Consider the following 18,584-nt stretch of genomic DNA (forward strand, 5'->3'; position numbering starts at 1 on the left):
GTGAGATGATGCGGAAAAGGGGCTCAGAAAGCTCCGTAACTCTGTGGGGTTGCCATGGATCTTATTTGGTGCTGGCTGTCTCCCCTTCAGTGTTTCCGATGATCCCCAGATCCCCAGGCCTCTCCCACAGAGATGGGAGTCTGGGGAACGCCTTCCCGGAAGGTGTCCAAGTGTTCTGTGACTGTGACGCCCCTCCCAGGGCTATTTGCATTTGAGCGCGCTCGGCAGGGAGAGGGCAATGCTCAGCCCAAGGGCACAGATAGCAGAGGGGAAGAGTCATCGAAACTCAGACGGTCAGCCATTGTCTGCTCTGGCTGTGTGAACGCTGGAGGCAGGCAGAAACGAGTCTAAATCCTGGCTCCACCCCTTGCTGGCAGTGGGGCCTTCTCTGTGACTCAGAACAGCCTCACGGCTCACGTCTCTGACCTGGGGGTGCTCATGCCTCCCCCCTGCTCCCCCGCCGCCGCGGGTCTGTTGGTGAGAGGGGTAAACACTGAGACCCACCCTTTGAGACGGGCCCTGTCGAGATCCCGGGGTTGGACCTTCTGCCTGTCCCTCCGCACCGGTTCTCTGCCCGCCCTTCTCCGCAGGGCCTGGGAGCCTGGTCTGCAGACCCTGCCTCCACCAAGCTCCCTGCCCTCTGGCTCCCTGTGGGCTCAGCAGTGGGAGGCATCCACGGGCCATCAGAGGGCGGGAATGGAAGAAGAGTTTAACTGGGTCAGGAAAGAGTCTGGGCTGCACGTTTTCATGCCTGCCCGTGGCCTTTGCAGCCAAAGGGGGAGGCAGGGGAGGCAGGATGATCTTGAGACTGAGACCCAGAGTAAAAATGGGAGTGGCCCCAGGAAGAAGACTGAAAGGAACCCAACTACCTATGCCAAAGAAGCAAAGACCTGGAGGACAAGGAGAGAGGGGAGGGGCTGGACCAGCTTTAAAGATGTAAGTTATGGTCTGGGTGGCGGCGGCAGAGGGTTTCACAGACCAAGGCAGAATGGAATGCGCCGGGCTGCACCAGCAGGGGGACCCATTTTACAGATGGGGAGACGGAGAAGAGGGTAACTTGCCCGAGCCGGGATTCCAGTCTCTGCTCTTAACCGTGAACCTGCTGTCTCTGGGCTCCAGGTGGCCGGTAAGGAGCCAGATCTCAAAGCCCTTCTGTATTCTGTGTTCTGTTCGCATCACTGGAGAACTCAGGTTCCCTGTCTGGGAGATGTGGTACCTGATGTCCTCGGGGACCGGGCAGGGGCGGGAAGGGGGGTCACAGATGTTTGGGGCAGGGCAGAGGCCAGGACTGTGCTCCTGAAGTCTGCATTCCGGCCCGAGGCTGCAGCCACGAAAAACGTTCTCACCTCGCCTCGGAGAACAAAAAGTCAGCATCCTGGGCACTGCGTTCAAAGCGAAAGCTGGCTAAATTTATCTCGGGAAGGAATGTGAAGGAACAGGGAGAAAAACCAAAGCGGACTTGGTTTTTCTCCAGCACCTGCCTTCCAAGAGGCAATAAGTATGATAAGATCATTATCTCACCAACCACCCACCCTCGGAGGAGGGTTGGCAGGGACTGGTTCTCTTCCTGGGAGGGAGGGAGGAGGCAGAACGGCGCCCGGGGAGGGAGGGCCCTGGCTGCAGGAGGGAAGGTCCTGGGAGTCCTGACTGCTGCGTTCAAGGGTGGCCCGTGAGGGTCACGGAGTCCGGGCCAACCCTGTGGCACTGGGGTTTGGGTTATCTTTTCTCTTGGCACACGGCTGGACTGTGCTGCCCACCCCCTTGCAGTGAGCTAGGTGGGGCCCTTGACTAGTAACGTGAATGGAAGTGAGGTCTGGCACCTGTAGGCTGAGGTGTCAGAGCTGTGTGCCTCGTTCACCCTCCCCGTCCTCATGGCCACTTGCTCAGGAGCTAGGGGTGAACTCAGGCCCTGGGGGAGCCTGATTCAATAGGTGACAGGAGCCCCTGAGCCGAGGGGGTTGTTTGTTATAGCAGCTAGCGATATTTACCCTGTTACAAACACCCCTGATTTTCTAGCTGAGGGAACCTGGGGTTCAGGGAGAAGTTCTCTACCAAAGGATGAAGAGAGTTAAAATTGGGGAGTTTTTCAAGATTAGCCCGCAAGAGGGCAATTCCCAATGATGACACATTCCTAGGCTTATTCCCTCTAAGAGTCTTGGAGGTCTGGGTGTGGTTCTGTTATCTTTAATTAGCTTTTCCACCCTGCACCAGTGAGGCCTCTCTGAGCTTTCTGCCTCAACTGAGCAGTGAGAATAGAAAGAGCCATGGGGAGGACGGATGAGACAATGTTAACATACAAGAAGTCCCTAAAGCTTGTCCCTTTTCTTTCTTTTCCTAGGATCACGATAAATGAAAGAATATCTACGTTCCCCTGGGCCACTAGTCTCCTGCATCCTCGAGAGAAGCCCATCAGCGGTAAGAAGAGCCAGCACACACCGACTGCTTACTCCGTGCCCAGCACTGCGCCACGTGCTTTACACTTTCTTTTAAGACCCAGCCCCATGGAATTGAGTTCTATTGTCCTTCCCATTCTACAGATGAGGAGCCAGGATCACACAGATTAAGCAATTTGTCTAAGGTCCCCAAACCCAGCAGTCAGTAACCGAGCCTGGGATTCAAACTCAGGCAGTTCCCGTGCCAGAGTTCACACTCTGAGCCAGTATTCTTTCTAGACTGTTCTTTTTGTTGCCTGATTTCTAGTAGGTCGCGGCTGATTTCTTTCAGTTCTCCAGCTGGGGGCCCTCTTGCATTGGCAAGGCAGGTCTCGACACCCAGCGTCATCGGCTGGAGTAGAACAGAAGAGCCATGGAGTGTGGGAAGAAGGATTCCCCAGCCTCCTCCACTGAAAAGGAGATGGACAGAGCGACACCCTGGCCATCCCTGATTTCTCCCAAATCCCCTGATTCCTACCTCTCCAGCTTTGGTTTTCTTGGCTGGCAAATGCAGTCGGCGAGAACACCACCACCAAGACCCTCCCGGCCCAGCACCTTCCTGACCTGTTGGAAGAAGCCCCTCCGTGCCATGCAGTTCCAGTGCCAGCCACACCACTCCGCCCACTTTCTTGTTTCCTGGACACATCCCACAGACGCAGACTTCTTGCCTGTGCCCATGCTGTTCCTCTCTCCTCCCCTTCCCACCTTGCAAACTCCTATTCAGCCACCAGGGCCCAGCAGGTATTTAGAGCACACCCACCCTATGCCAGGCACTGTGCTAGGCCCCGCTGACACCTTGGCAACAAGCTCTGCTCTCATCAGAGGGAGAGAAATATGAATAACCACACACTCCCATAAATAGCTAAAATCTGACGTAAGGGCTGGAGAAGAGAGAGCACCATTCGAAGAGCACATTTAGTGAAGACAATCTGACCTAGGCTGCGAGTCAAGGAAGGCTTCGTGTAAAGTGACGTTAGAGCTGAGGCCTGAGGGATGGAGGGTTGACAGGTGCGAAGGCCAGAGGTGGGGGCCGCGTTCCCGGCTGCGGGAGCCACGAGCCCTCTCCTGAGAAAGGACATAGTGTCTCTGAAGAAGCTTCAGGAGCGTGGTGGGCTGGAGACTGGGATGGGCGGAAACGGCTGGGTCCACGTGGTCCTGCCACTGTCCACATCTCTTCCCAGTTCCACATTCAGGGACTTCACACACAGCTTGAAATTGACAGGAGGGGTATATTTACACCAGGGAAATTGGCGACCACCATGAATCAGGTGTTTCCTTTGTCTGTTTCCTTTTTCTCCAGAGCCGGTTTATCAGTGTGCGGGGAAGCTGTTGTCAGGGCTGCTGGAGGAGGAGCTTTGGAATGAGACAGTCCTGGGCTTGAACCCTGGCTCCAGATTAGCTTACATAAGCCGAGGGAAAGTCCTTCGCCTCCCGGAGCCTCTGTCTCCCCAGATGTGAAATGGGGGTACTAGCAAGAGCAGCGGGCTTGTGCCGGAGGATTCCGTGAGCTGCTGGCTGTGAGGCTCCGAGCTTTCGGTGCATGCCGCCCGGTGCTCATCGGGCTGGAGAGAAGCCTGGCCGGTGGCTATAAAAGTTCCTGGGCCTGCCAGGGGCACAGCTGGGATCTGAACTCCAATGCCCATCCCCGCTGCTCCCCTGAGAGACGAGCCAGAAAGGGGACTTCGGGGCGGCCTCGGTGAGCAGGGACGTATGAAGCTGGTGCCTCCTGCGGAGAGGCCGCATGGCCCGGACGGTGGGGATGCACCGAGGAGGAGAGAAGGGCGCCCGCCGCCTGCAGCCACTGAGCCCAGGAGGGGCAGGGACCCCCCGGGGGGGGGGGTCGCAGGGCAGGCGCAGAGCTTCTCTGATAAGGCCAGCTGTGGGCAGCGGTGGAAGGAGGGCGGAGAGCCCCTGGCGTGCCCACCACTCTCCACTGCTGACCTCCACGGGCCGCCTGCCTGCCTCCCTTCCTCTCTGGTTAACGCGGGGCTTTGGGGAACGGGGACACTGGAGGGGCCAGAGGGTAGGCAGACGGCCGGTATATGGCCCACTGCTTTCCTGCGTGGCTGGGGCTCTCTCCGTGGTTGTGCTGCTCTATATGACTGTCGCTCGTGTCAGGGACCCCAGCTCTCGGCCGGGCTCCCGTTCCTCCCCGGGGCTGGGGCCTGGCGGTGGGAATGGCTTCCCACGCTGTTAGGCTCTGAGTGTCTGCGCTCCCGCGCTGGGTGAGTTTCTTCACAAACGCCGGCTGAGAGGGCTTTCCCACGAGGACCCTCCCGGGGACACCTGTGCTGTGACCGGACAGGACAAGCCCAACGCGGCACCGAATCCAACAAGCCGAGACCTGACAGGGCTGAGACACTTGTGTGTGTGTGTGTGTGTGTGTACACGTGATCCCTCGTGCCACGGGCAGCAGCAGATAAAGAATGAGTAAGTACAAACATCAGTTACCATAATAAATCATTTGTCAGATGTGCTTCAGCAGGGCAGCGTGGAAGCTACGTTCCAGTGTGACAGGTCTATAAATAATAGTGCACGCTTCAGCGGCCCGTTTCCAAAGCCTTCCCCAGACACCCACATGCACTCCTTCAGACTTTCAGAGCTTGAAGGGACCTGAGCACCTTGAAACAGCCCATTTCACAGAGGAGGAAACTGAGGCCCACGGAGGGGCCGAGACTTGCTGAAAATCACACTGAGCATTCATGGCGAGGCCTGTGGGCCTCCTGACGTGCAGCCTGGGCTCTCTCTGCTTCACCTTTGCTTCATCTTAAGATGAATAATTAATTATTCTCCGCTTGCTCCAGCACAAAATATTTTTCGTATAAATATTTTGTTACTTGGGTGCAGGTTTATCATTTCCACGTGATCATAGGAACTGGTCTCGTTCGTGTTTGTGCCTGCCAGAATCTGGCATAGGAGGAGATCTCCAGAGCCCTCCCCTCGTTAGCCGCGGAGGTGTGCTGCCGCTGCCTGGACCCCCCCAGAGAGAGGAAACTCGGAGCAGCCCAGTTGCAGCCTTGGGAGGCTCCGGCCTGCAGGAACGCTTCTCCACGCCAGGCTGACATTTGCCGTAGTCGGCAGTCCATAAACATCTGTTGAATGGAGAAGGGTTTGATCACAATGTACGAATCCCTTGGAAGCTCTCAGACATCTGTTTAGCAACGATCCCATAGAGTGATGGAAATTCCTTCCTAAAGCAGGGACACGTAACTGTTACAGGAAAAATAGCAACAAACTCGCGGGATCCAGGTTGGACTTGTGAGGGAAAACTTGGGCCTGGGATTTGAGTGTCTGAGTGAAGGAAGTGGTGTTCTCTGCGACGCTTTTGCCTGGTGAGAAGTGATTTTGCCAGCTGAAATACACTTTTACAGTTGATTTTATACTGACAGGAAAATATCTCCTGGCAGACTCATTGCGTGGGGGCGGGGCAACGTCCTTGGAGCAGGCTGGGACTCCTTCCCTTAGAGAAGACCCGGAGCCATGTTTACTTACGAATATTGTGGGAACCTAATCAGCTTCAGGGGCCGATTTAAGCAGTGGTTGGTTGTTGACCTTTTTAAACAGATTTCTGTTAGTTCATCTTGAATGAGGCAGGAAAAGATCAGTGGACATGGAGCTGGATGTACCTGACAGCCAGGTGGCTAGCTGTTTGTTCCTGGGAGTAGCCTTTTTGGCCTCAGTTTCCTTGTCTGTAAAGTGGGGGGTAACTATACCGGTCCTATAGGATACTCGTGGTCACCAGCATAGGTTCTAGAGGCTGCTGGAATTTGAAATCCAGGCCAGCACTATTTGCTGTGCGGCCTTGGGCAGATAACGAAACCTCTGAGTGTTAGGTTTCCAGCTATAAAATTCTCTCTTCAGAGTTGACAAGATAATCCACAAAGAGCACCTGCTAAGTCCCTGGCTCACTGGTAAGCGCTCGATGAGGGTTAGCCGCTGTTTTCTGCCAATAAAGTTGGTTGCTGTGAGGACAGGCTAGACATTAAAATTATAGAAGGCTGCATAAATTCAGGATCTCTCTAATGGTCTCTCCTTCCACTTGAACCTAAACAAAGGGGAAAATGGATCATGGCGAAGGCAAGCAAAATACACTCCCGTCAGCCGGGCCTTCAGGCGTCTCTGTGGAGATGATGGAAAATGGCTGCTTTTTAAACACATATTCTATGGTTTTTGGAAAGAGAAAAATCCAGATTGCAGAAAGAATGATCAAAGCCAAGGGCGCACTTTCGATTCCGTCTCTGTCAATTGGCCTAAGATCTTGCTGATCTGCACGTTTCTGCATGGGAAGCAGAGCAGGCGCCAAATTTCCGAGCTCCAGGAAAGCTGTTGTGGGTACATTTCCAACACGAAACCATCACTAGAAACACCTCCGGCATGAGGAACATCTAGCAGCTGAACAAGTGTTTTCTGTCCCAGACACCAAGACAGGAAATCCAAAACTGCCTTGCCTTTTCATAGCAAAGCTGCCTCGGGAGCGCTCAGAGGAGAAATACGAATCCGACGTTGCAAGACACACCGTTTTTGCTTCTGTCGCATCGTTCCCGCCTTCACTGCTGGGCCTGTCTCTCCCACTCGCTTCTTTGTGGCAAACGCTCTGACGATGTGATGGTGGAAGGTGTGCTAGAAGCAGCGGCTACAGATGGACCGGGTCCCCGGGTTTGAGTCCCGACGTCCTTCTTACTTAAGCTGTATAATCTTGGGCAAGTCTCGGTCTTTCCGAGCCTACTATGGGGGTGTGGGCGTGAGCCGTGAATCCTGTCAAAATAGGCGCGAAAAGGCTTTGCAAACTTAACCCTCGGGGCTCTCAATCTGAGGTCTGGGGATGGGCTTTTAAAGATCTTCAGAGTCCCAGAATTTTATGCCTCATAAACGCAGAGAAAAAGCACTAGAGGGAAGCCCGCCAAACTGTCCAAGATGTTAACTTCCTATAAGGGGAGAAAGGCTGGAGGAAGGAAAGGGAGTCTCCACATCATCACGCCTATGTATCAGGATCGCTTGGATTTATTACTCTGAGGATGTATTTATATCGTTTTTTGTAGAAATAAGATATATATATATATTTTTTTTTTACAAAGAAAATGCATGCAGAACTGCTCATGTGTATGAATATGTGCACTTACTGGGCATTTGGTCCATGAGTTCATCCGGGGGATATAAGGGTTAGAGACCTCCAAGAGTGCATGAAGGAAACCCCTGGTCCGCGCTCCTGCCTTCCCCACCGGGCCCTGGGCTGCCTCCCCTGGCGGCTCCTGTCCCCACAGTGGTATCTCCGGGTCCCACTAACTGCTTCCTGCCCTCGCCCCTTCAGACCAATGTCCCGTTGCTGGTCCCAGGCCCTGCGCTATCCTTCGTGGTTTCCCTACACCCTGCCCACACCTTTGAAACAGTCCCTTTATTAAACTCTCCTCACATCACCCAGTCTGCGTGTGCTGTTTCCTGCTGGGACCCTGACTGCTACGGTATTTTCAATCGGTCTTTGTACCATCTCTGCCCACATACTCACATGCACTCGCATACATTCACGCACATGCTCACACGCACACGCACACACACACACACAGGCCCCGCTCAGGCACAGTCACCCACGGATTCATGCTCATCCCCTAACAAACACACCCGCTCACTCAAAGACACAGTACTCACATCCCCCAGCACCTTGGGGGGTGTAGCTCCCTGGTTAAAATCCTGCGCCGGCGAACTGAGGGTCCCCCCCGCAATGCGAGAACTCGGCCCTTGTCTACACCCCCCTGCTGCTGGGGTCCCTGGTGACTCTTGCCAGTTCTTACTTTTTAGAAATGCTGTCCTTTGCCCACTACTAATCCGGATGGACCCACCAATGCCACATCTCAATGTACTTGGAAAGAGGCTTCATAAAAGTACCAAATTAAAGTGGCTTCTGGAGAGGTCAGCCATACAGAATAGATATAGGAGTGAAAACAAAATCTTTCCACCAAGTTTCAGGTAGGGACAGATGGCAACTTCAGGAGATCACACAAATAAAGATTAATTTAGGTGGACGGCACCAGGTAATTTGGATGGAAGTTGAAGGGAGACACATTCTGGCTCAATACAAGGTCACCTTTCCAATAATTGGAGCTGTCAATGAGGGACAGGCCATTTTGTGAAGCAGACCCATGTTTGGGGCCATGTCACAGCAAGACTGATGTAGCTAGAGCCGGGACAAATGACCTCGAAGGCTCCTTAGGATGTCTCTGTAACCTTGGACAAGTCACTTCCCCTCTGAAATTTCTGCTTCCTCATCGGTGAAATGGCCACCTCAGCCTAGGGGTATCCCAGGAGTCCTCGGTGGCTACAAATTCTCTAAATCTCTGATCCTACAGGCAAAGAGCTGCAAGAAGCGGGGTGTGGGGGGGCATTTGGAAAGGAGCTGCAGAAGTAATTAGTGATGGAAATGAGAATCTCTAGCTGCCTCTTGCCTGAGTGTGCAGATTAAAACAAGGCTGACTCTTGGCTGAATGTTTGCATTTCCTCCAGAGCAAATGGCAACAGTAGGACATTTAAAAAACTCTGGCCTCTGTTAGAGAAGGAGTAGCAGACAAATTTGTTTGGGACACAGAAGGCCAGACCCTGAATTGTGCCTCCAGCAGCCGCTGGTCCTTTAGCCTCTGTGGACCTCAGGTTCTTCGTTTTTAAGTGACGGAAGTATCAACCACATGGGCATGTTTTTTTGAGGATTCACAAATATGAATGTCCCCAGCCTTCCTGGCTGCGTGGAAATCATCCAAGAAAATGTGTTTGCGTCCAGGCTCCCACGCCTACTGGCTGTGTGACCTGGGGAAACTCGCTTCATTCCGCCAAGTCTTTGTTTTCTCATCTGTGAAGTGGGGGGATTGTGGCATCTACTTCACAGAGCGGGTAAGGAACAATGGGCCAAAGCACATGAAACACTCAGCACCCACGGTGGTGAGTATGGTGCCCACAGATCAGGAGGCTTGTGGGATCCGAAGGACTACCATTATCAGGAACAGCAGTGCCGACCCTGGCTGTGATCTTTATTCTCTGTGGCCTCTCCAACGTGGGCGCTTAGCTCAGCCTTGGGGGTCCATGTGGTGCCCAGTAGCTTGAAGGCAATATGAGGTGGTGGGTGGGCACCCAGGGGAGGGAACTGAGGGGGCTTGGGCGGAGCCCTCTGCTCGTCATGGCTGCCAGATGCCCCCCCATGCCATCGCTCTGGAAGTTCTTTTAAACTACAGGGGGGTCAAAATGAGCAGCTTTGTCCCTTCCTACTCTGGCCTGGGGGTCTTTGGTGAGGGGGTTAGTTATCTGGGTCCACACCTCTCATAGGTCCCTGGGGGTTAGGCTCAGGGATCCTCAGATCTGTCTGCCCAAATACAACCTAAGCTGATTTAGGACCAGGTCCACCTCACATTCTGCCGTGTGGGGTGGGGGTGAGGGGGGCCCGGGAAGGGGAGTCGGGGTGGAGGGGCAGCTGAAGCACAATGCACTGGAGATCGAGAACTCCACACCATTGCTTCTTTAGATCAAAGAGCTTGCTCTAAAACTGTGTGGCACCCATAGTAGGGGTCTTCATCATAGTTCACATTCTTCATAAGCTCTCCTGCCAAGTAAGTTATTTGGGAAATTGAAGAATTCCCACTGGCCACAGGGAAGTTATGAAGATGAAAACTTTGCATTTTAGATCCTGAGAATTTTATTAATATGTTGCTATTTTAAGCCACCATACAAATATCCTTTGTATTGATTTCTGTGTGATGTACCCACTGAATAAATATGCCAATTTCTGCCAGGGAGCCGAACAGTATTTTTAACCTACTTTAAAATATGTGTTGTTTCCTATGGTTTTTTAAAGTTTGGAGTTGATTATGAAAGCACTTTCAATTTTAAAAAATTCTTCTCTCCAGAGAATATACATATATATTTTAAACTATTAAATATAAAGTGTAATGGGACGTAGTTTCAGATGTAGTTTTAAAACTACAAATAAAGGTAAGAAAAAGGTGAAATGATTATTGTTTTGCTTATGTCTGCTATTATACTGGAAAACACCACCACCACAAAGAAAGTTCGAGTAACAATTCTTTGGATATATAACTGAAGTATATTCTTATGTGTACTTCTTTTTTTTTCCTGATCACTGCCTATTTAGCCAATGTTTCCTGTTTAGTGTATAGCACTGTTGTATGTAACCAGGGCCCCACCAGAAACTTCCGGGTCTTCAAAAATTAGGGGCAAAACAAAACAGAGAGCTGAAGCTTTTCACACCTTGGCCAATAGGATCCTCAAGATAATGGTACTATGGCCATTTCATAGACGGGGAAATTAGGATGGGAGAAGACCAAGGGCTTGCTCAGTTTCAGCTGGTTCCAGATAGTTAACCCCAGGTTCTTCTTTTTCCTTTTCTTCAAGATGGGGCTGATGGGAGGGGGCATCAGGGAGAGATTCCTTATGGCTCAAGGCCATTGGGGATATAAACTAGATGATATTTAGAGACTGGTTTGAGCTCTTGGTTGGAATAGCAAGGGATCACTAATGATCATTGTGGTTGTTATTTGTGACTCAGATGAAACTTCCTGGTTATGAACAGAAAGACAAACTTCCCATCTTGTAAACTGGCTTTGTGGATCGAGAAACCTTAGAAAATGCAGGCCCCGGAGAAGGGCTGCCTGGGCGTCCCTTAGGCTCAGGACAGCTCCAGAGCCAGAGCTAAGAAGGGCTCAGAATCACAGCACACGCATTCTGGGAGACCTTGGTCTCGTGCTCGCACCGCTGACATGCCTGTCCATCTCCTGGGGACGGCGACAGTTAGCCCTTCCTGGCTTTGAGCCAACACCTGATGGGGGTGCATGGGGTCTTTTCTTCCCGACATGCATGGCTGCTGGAGGTGTGACTCTTTAGAACAGCCCCTGCTTCCTCCTCCCGAAGTCCCAGGAGACCGGGGATTACCTGAAGTTGTAGCCTGGGGAGACGCTGCTCTTCTCCGAGACGCTGTCGAGCCGGGTGAAGGAGTATTTGGGGATGCACTGGTCCCAGGCCCTGTCCAGGTCACACACCCAGCCGATCTTAATGCCTAGGACTCCACCCTGTGCAAAGGGGCCACATATGAGGAGGAAGGGCTGTCTCCGCCGCCTGCCAGGGTGGGGGCTGGGGGTCGTGACACACAGACACGTGATTCTTCCTATTGGCACACGTCGCTTAGTAAACAAAGTACTGCAGTCAGGGGCATGGACCTTTGGGTCTCTAGATCCTGCTTTTGTCTTGCGTCTCTTAGCAGCAATCCAGGATCCACTTTCCCGTTGTGTGGGCTTTTTCAGAGCTCTAAGGTCAAGTGTGAAGGCGGGAATGGGAGACCGAGGCTTGGCGGGAAGGGTGAGGGAGGCACGGCCCCTCAGGACGCGGGAGGGAGCCCGCGGTGAGGCACAGAGCCCGTTGCAGGCCTGGCGTGCTTCCACTAGGTGGCGCTGCTGCCTCGCCGCTGCTCCGCCTTCCCGGTATTTCCACCCTGCGCCTGCCAAGGGGCCCCGGGTGTTTCGTTAGGTCCTCACCGTGCTGGCCAGCTTGGCAAAATCCTGCCCTGCAAACTTGACCACATCCCCCACCCGCAAGATGGGGCAGAAGGGGGCCTTGTCAGGGTGGAAGCGGCACGTCTTCATGTCGGCGGCTGTCAGGCTGGGAAGGAGGTTTCCCCTGCGGAGGAGGAGAGGAGAGAAGCAAGGCCCAGGGCTGGTGTGAAGACAGGCATGCTCAAACGTCTCCGGCCTTCTCCAGCCCAGGCAGGAGGATCCGGGACCTGATGTCTTGGATACTCGCGGGCTCCGTGTCCTCCGTTCCTGCATCTTCCCTGCAACTCCTATCCCCCTCTCTCTCTATCAGGGTTGAGTGTGTTCGTGTCCAATATCCCCCAGCTCCCAGGCTGGGGGTCCCAGGGGGTAGGAGTCAGGCCTGAGTTCTCTCAGCACCTCCGTGGTGCTTGGCATTGTGCTTTGTACATGCCTGATGCCCACTGAGGACCTGCCGAGTGAAGGAGTCAATGAACTCCTAACTAACTAGTCAAAAAGTAGTTGACTTGGGCTTGACGTGGGAGGAAAGAAGTGGGATGGGCCCCTTGGGCCCTGACCTTTGGAGGTATCTGGATTCCAGGCTCAGGCTGAACTTATCCCTCATCTGCCTCAAGCAGAACTCCCATCTGGGTTCCGAGCCCTAAGGCGGGAGGCTGGCAAAGAGATTGGCTCCAGAGCCCACCTAATGCTTGCTGGTCAAGGCCAGCTGGGAGATTGGGGCTAGGAGTCCCAGGGAGATGGGCAGAGGATGAGAAAGTGTGGAGAACCATGTGGATGGGATTCTCCACCCCCCTGAAAATGAGCTGGCAGGGTGGGGTGGGTGCCCTGCTTTCTGTTTTAGGGAGGGAGCTGGGACTCACTTCTCAAAGTTGAAGAGGGGGAAACGGATGCTGTTCTTGATGAAAATAGTAAAGTTCTCGGCTTCCATCATGACAGGCCTGTGGGTGAGAACAAGGGGGCCTTAGCTTCTTGGGAAGAGGAAGAGGAAACACGGGGCTTTTGCCCCAGGGACCACTTTTCTCGGTGGATGTTTCCCACGGGGCACCTGGTCATGGCCTCTCTGGGGCTCTAGGGACAGAGGGAGGGGGGTGGCAGGTGAGGCGGGGGAAAGGTGCCATCCTGAGGCCACTTCCCCCCCAGAAGTGGATACTACTAGGGGAACCCAGGAGACCCTCTGCAGGCTCGGAGATGCAGAGCTCCCGCTATTGGCAAAGGAGAGCTGGGGCGGGGTCCTCACATTTCCACTGTGTCCACCTCCGTGGGGCACCAGCCCTGGATCTCACAGGTCCGGAGCACAGAGCTGTAGTTCACGCAGCGGCCGGTGAGGATCCCTGCCAGGGGGAGCCACACATGCTGGGTGCCTGCCTGGCACCCCCACCCCACCTCTCATCAGGGACCACCCCCCATTCAGGGACGCGCAGGGGAGGGGACGAACAGGCAGGGCAGGGGAGGTGGAGCCGGGGTATAGGAGCCCTGCCGAGCTCTCGCCCTCGGCTCCTCCTGAGCCCTAGATCAAGCTAAGGGAAGGTGACAGCCTTCCTCTGACACGTTCTGGGCCTAGCCACCCTGAGGGCCCTGTTCTCTTTGTTCCCAGGGCACACCGTGCTCTTCCTTGCCTCTGAGTCTTTGCTGTAGCTGTTCCTTCGGCCTAGAATGTTCTTTTAAACCCCTTCTATCCTGCCAACTCCTTCCCATCTTTCAGGGCCCATCTAAAATGTCCCTGCCTCTAGGAAGCCATGGGGGGCCCCCTACCTGGAACAGATCCCTCTCCCTTCCCCAGCGCCCACTGCCCCCCCTTGACAGCACTTGCTGCCTCATGCAGGCCTGCTCCCTGGGCTGCAAGCTCCTCCGGGGGCGGCCCCCACCGGGTCTGACACCAGCCAGCATCTTAAGTGCTGGCAGAATGGCGAGGAACAGGCCAATTCCCACTCTCTCCGCCATGGGGGCTATGCTGTCTTCCAGGGTCCCACGAACACCCTGGGGTTGTAAGGGGGTGGGGAAGGGCTGCACTCACCCCCACCCGGGAAGCGCTGAGGCCCGCACTGGCTGTCTGATACACAGCGGTACTTCTCCTCGCTCTGTGGGGAGACACGTCTGCAGGTGGGTGTAGGACCCTGCGCTGGCCCTGGATGAGCCCTTTGGCTCCCAATGCTTCCCCCTAACCAGGGGCCTTGGGAAGGCGGAGGTCTTGAGACATAGCTCCAAGGCTGGAGCTCGACCTCTGCATATACCCACGCCCCTCCCTGCCACCGCTCCCCACCCCCCAACGTTTTCTTCCTTGACCTGCTTCATCCAACCTCCCTCCCTCCCCTCACCTCTGGGCAGAATCCTTGCATCTGGTTTTCAGTGACTATCATCTTGGTGATGATGACAAAGACAGAGGTGCCCTTGGTAGGAGAAGGGAGAGAAAAAAAAATGCACCAGTACCAATCCCCATTCTACAGGTGGGGAAACTAAGGTGTGGGCTAAGAGATCTGGCCGAGGTCACAGGGCTAATAAAGGGCAGAGGTGGGTCCAAGTCAAGTCCAACCACCCACCTAGCTTCTCTTGCTCCCTCTGTGTGTTGTGTTGATCACAGGATGAGTGTGGCAGAGCCTACCCTACTGTCCTGATGCCTAGTGCTGCACTCTGGAGGGCACCCCACCCCCCTCCCTGGCACCTCCCAACTGCTGGGGAGGGGTTTCTCTGATCACTAATGCCACACATGCTGGTTTGGGGATCAGATCCCATCGGCACCCTCCTTGCCTTGCCCAGCATCTGGGCATCTACACGTGGCCCTGGGGTAGGGGAACCATACCTGGGGTGGGGTCACATAATCAGACACGTCCATGACTCTGTTGGCATAGCGTCCAAAGCCCTTCACCTTGGTGACGACCGAGGACTCAATGGCTGTGTCCCGCACCTGGTAAGCCTTCTCGTGCAAGAAAACCCACCTGGGCAGGAGAGCAGGGATGGAGAGCAAGAGAGGAGGGTCTAGGCCCATCAGAGAGAGGCCGGGAGAAGTTTCCTTCCCCAACACTAGACCGCATGGAGTGTCCGGTCAGGGGAAGGCCTGTGCTGGAGGGGAGGGACCTTGCCCTGGGTTGGCTTAGAGTGGTTTTTTTCCACCTTTCCCATTTCCCGCTTCAGAACCATTTGTAGACTTTTCCCCCTAACCGCCCCCCCCAATCATGAAATTTTAAAAGTATAGATATTAACTTATGTGCTGTATGTATATTTGTGTTTTACACATAAGAGTGAGATTTTTTTTTAATCCCTCAAGAACAAATTTTCACCCCCTTGAGGGTGACATCGCCCCTTTGCCAGTGCGAAGTCATTCCCGCTGACCAGGAGGCCACCTCTTTGACAGGCAACTGGAAAGAGGAGGGACAAAGCATCCTAAGCCTCTGACCCTGAGCATCCCAGGCTTTGCTCATGGGTGTATTCTAAGTGCCGGCACATAGTAGGTGTTCAGTAAACAAGTCAGTGAAGACATTTGGGAGCTGGGTGCTTGGAGCAGTCTCCATCTGTGCAGGCGCCAGATGAGAAGGGCAGAGGAGGAAGGTTGGGGCAGCAGCTGAGCCCTTCCCTGGCAGGTAGGAGTTGGATTAAGCAGGGAGAGGCCGCAAATCTTATTCCTTGGATTGTGCTGCCACCCAGTGGACATTTACCTGTACTGCCTTCTTCCCGCGGCCAGGATCAGGGAGGGCCCCCTTCTCCTTCCACCCCGACGTCCCTCCCCGGACTCTGGCAGCTTTTCCCAGCAGCAAGAAGAGGCTGCAGGCAACTCTTCTCTCTGCAGTTCTGTGAGGTGCCCGCCTTTCTCATCACAGCCCTCAAGGCTCGACCCACTCTCCGCCTCGATAGCAGGCTTCCAGCCTGCGGCCCGTCCGATCTGTGCCCGACAGCACACTGGCAGGCAGATGCTGTCACTGTCCCCATTGCACGGATGAGAAAAGGTCATCAAATGCATTTGGAAAATGCCACACACACTCTTATTTTTGGAGAAACGCTGGTGACATCTTGTAGAATGGGGAGTGCGCTTTTGGAAATGCTGGATTAGGGTCATTTTCTGCCGGCTAACCAGGGAGGCACAAGGTTGAGGATGAGCGGGAGGAAGGGACTGGAGACGGTGTAGTGCAGAGAACACAAAGCTGGGGGCGCGCTAGGCTGGGAAGCTGACCTGACGACTTTATAAGGCGGGAGTTGGGACTTCAAGCCTGGGAGCTTTCCAACCCCAGAAAGTTGTCCAAGAGCGGACTGCTGTGGGAGGTGGTGAGTTCCACATGCCTGGGAAGACTTAAGGAGATGCGTTCAGGTGGGGGGTGGTTGGATTGGATGACCTCTGGGGTCCCCATGGAGGGGAACAGCTCCCGGGGCATGCTGGGGGGTCACAGTCACCTGTGGGATGGGCACCTGCCCGTCAGGTTTGTGCTCACACAGGCTGACATTTGCAAGAGACTCTTTGCTCAGTTTTCAGGGAGGGGGCTGGGAGTTATCCCCATCGTGGGGCTTCCCTCATGCGCTTGAATTCCGAATGTGAATGCTCTCTCGAGTGGGACGGGAAGGGTGGAGCGCTGGTGGACGGCTCCTAACCTGTCCCCGGTTTTATTGTTGCTGCTGGATAGCCCGCGGTGTCCTGAGGAATGCACCATTAGGAGGGGTCACAGGTTTGTAGAAGGCTCTTACGAACACCTGGCCTGTGTGGACGTTTGTGGTGCTATGTGCTTTCCTTTCCTAGCACCTCTCTTCTTCTTTTTTTTTTTTTGGAAGGGGAGGGGTTTCATCAAGTCTCATAAGGAAGTATGGGTCTCACAGAAATGTCATCCACCACCTTATGTCCAAATGAGTATTATCAGCTCACGGGTGGGGGCCCCGCGCAGTGGAGGGAGTGAGGCCGAGGGCCCAGATCTCCCTGCTCCCAACTGAGTGCACCTCTGTCCCGAGTAGAAGCCACAGTTGCAATACGCCCTCTAGAGCCTCAGTGTGCCCGGCCACGGAATGGACACATCTCTGAGTGGTGATCTAATGACATGGTTTCCTAAGGCCCCCTACCCTGTTCTTAAAGTCCAGGAACATTTGCAGATGAGAAGCGGGGTTCAGATTATTATTATCTAACCAACACAGCACGCTGAGTGCTCTATGTGGTAAGGGTGCATGGAGTCCTTACCACGACCCTGTGAGAACCCTTTATCGCTCTCCTTATGTTACAGATAAGGAAACAGAGGCACAGAGTGCTGTGCTAACTCGCCAAGCCAGTAGGTGCGTTCCAACCCGGGCAGACTGCTCAGAACCAATTTACACCCTGAACGGGATCCTGGTCCCGGTGCTGCTGGTCCTGCCGGTCACTAGGGGAACATCTGCAGCCTTGGGAAAGTCTCAGGGGGAAGGGCCCTAGGGCTTGGAAGAACAATTAACCTATCTCTCTCCTCACCTTTCTCCTCCTTCAAGGCTCCTTCTTGTGCCCAGTGGGTAGGAGAGGCCACATCAGAATTCTCTCTCTGAGTTAAATAATAAGCGGAAGAATTTCAGTGGCCCCTTGGGGCCCAAGGACGTCATCAGGGCAGCTCAAAATAAGGGGATGCTTCATTTCCAGAACAGAGGGGCTGAGTCTGTCTCTAGAGGCCAGGGCTGAGGAGATGGGGCAGGACTAAGCCTTCAATTCTTGGCATTTACTCTGCTGCTCTGACTTATTTTTTTCCTCGTGTTCCTGGTTTATTATTTATAGAGTGGAAGGCGGGCGGCAGCTCCTTGGCAGGTGGGATGTACAGGAAGGAGGCCAGAGCAGGGTCCCGGCACCCTTCTGTCCACCCCCAAGGAGTCAGGGAGGAGGCTGGGGAGTGGGCGTGGGGAGTGTGTGCTCTGTGCGCCAGGAGGAGAGGGGTCTCTGAGGAAGGTGTGAACTGGATGGCGGGGAAGGGGGAGGTGTGTTGGGGGATCTAGGAAGTGACAATTGTTGCCCCCTATTAGTGGGTCTCCCGTTTCAGGCAAGGCACTTGACATGATAGTTCTCCTTGCTGTAACTCCCTGGGGTAGGCATTCCTAAACTCATTTCCCAGATACAAGGACTGAGACTTAGAGACGTAAGGTGACCTGTCCAAGCCCCACTCCTAGTTGGTGTCACAGTGAGGCTTCTAACAAGGGGGTCCTCGTTCCACGGTCTCCCCATCATGGAGCTGCAGACAGGGGTGGGGGAGACAAGAGTGATCTGTAAGGTGGGTTCCAACAGGTCTTCCACCATACTTGTCACCTAGTGTCCCACAGGATGCCTCAGGGGGGATGCCTCAGGGTGCTATCCTAGGCTGAAATGATGGGGTGGTGGGTCAAGAAGGTGGAATTCCAGGCCCTTCTCTTTAAACTAAAACAGCTCCCCTGTTTAACCACTTTATGTATTGAGCTTCTTCATGAGATTCAAAGTGAGGCTTGGGGCACCTGGGTGGCTCAGTTGGTTGGGCATCCGACTGTAGATTTTGGCTCAAGTCGTGATCTCAGGGTCGTGGGATCGAGCCCCACATCAGGCTCCATGCTCAGTGTGGAATCTGCTTGTCCCTCTCCCTCTGCTGCTCCCCCTGCTCTCTCTCTCCCTCTCCCTCTCAAGTAAATAAGTAAGTAAATAAATAAATAAGATCTTTTA

General features: G+C 54.2%; 1 protein-coding gene across 1 annotated transcript in view; it reads right to left on the reverse strand.

Annotated features, from left to right (window-relative positions):
- The window catches only part of P2RX3 (purinergic receptor P2X 3), a 28,678-nt gene that overhangs the window by 4,785 nt on the left and 5,309 nt on the right, over positions 1-18,584 (reverse strand). Inside the window, exons 2-8 of the mRNA XM_036076582.2 lie at positions 14,769-14,904; positions 14,287-14,358; positions 13,986-14,049; positions 13,209-13,302; positions 12,832-12,909; positions 11,957-12,098; positions 11,358-11,494 (exon numbers count right to left, since the gene is read on the reverse strand). Coding sequence (XP_035932475.1) covers positions 11,358-11,494; positions 11,957-12,098; positions 12,832-12,909; positions 13,209-13,302; positions 13,986-14,049; positions 14,287-14,358; positions 14,769-14,904 — 723 coding nt within the window. The remainder of the gene's footprint in view (positions 1-11,357; positions 11,495-11,956; positions 12,099-12,831; positions 12,910-13,208; positions 13,303-13,985; positions 14,050-14,286; positions 14,359-14,768; positions 14,905-18,584) is intronic.

Source organism: Halichoerus grypus, chromosome 11 (assembly GCF_964656455.1).
Source record: "Halichoerus grypus chromosome 11, mHalGry1.hap1.1, whole genome shotgun sequence".
In the NCBI taxonomy this organism is placed as follows: domain Eukaryota; kingdom Metazoa; phylum Chordata; class Mammalia; order Carnivora; family Phocidae; genus Halichoerus; species Halichoerus grypus.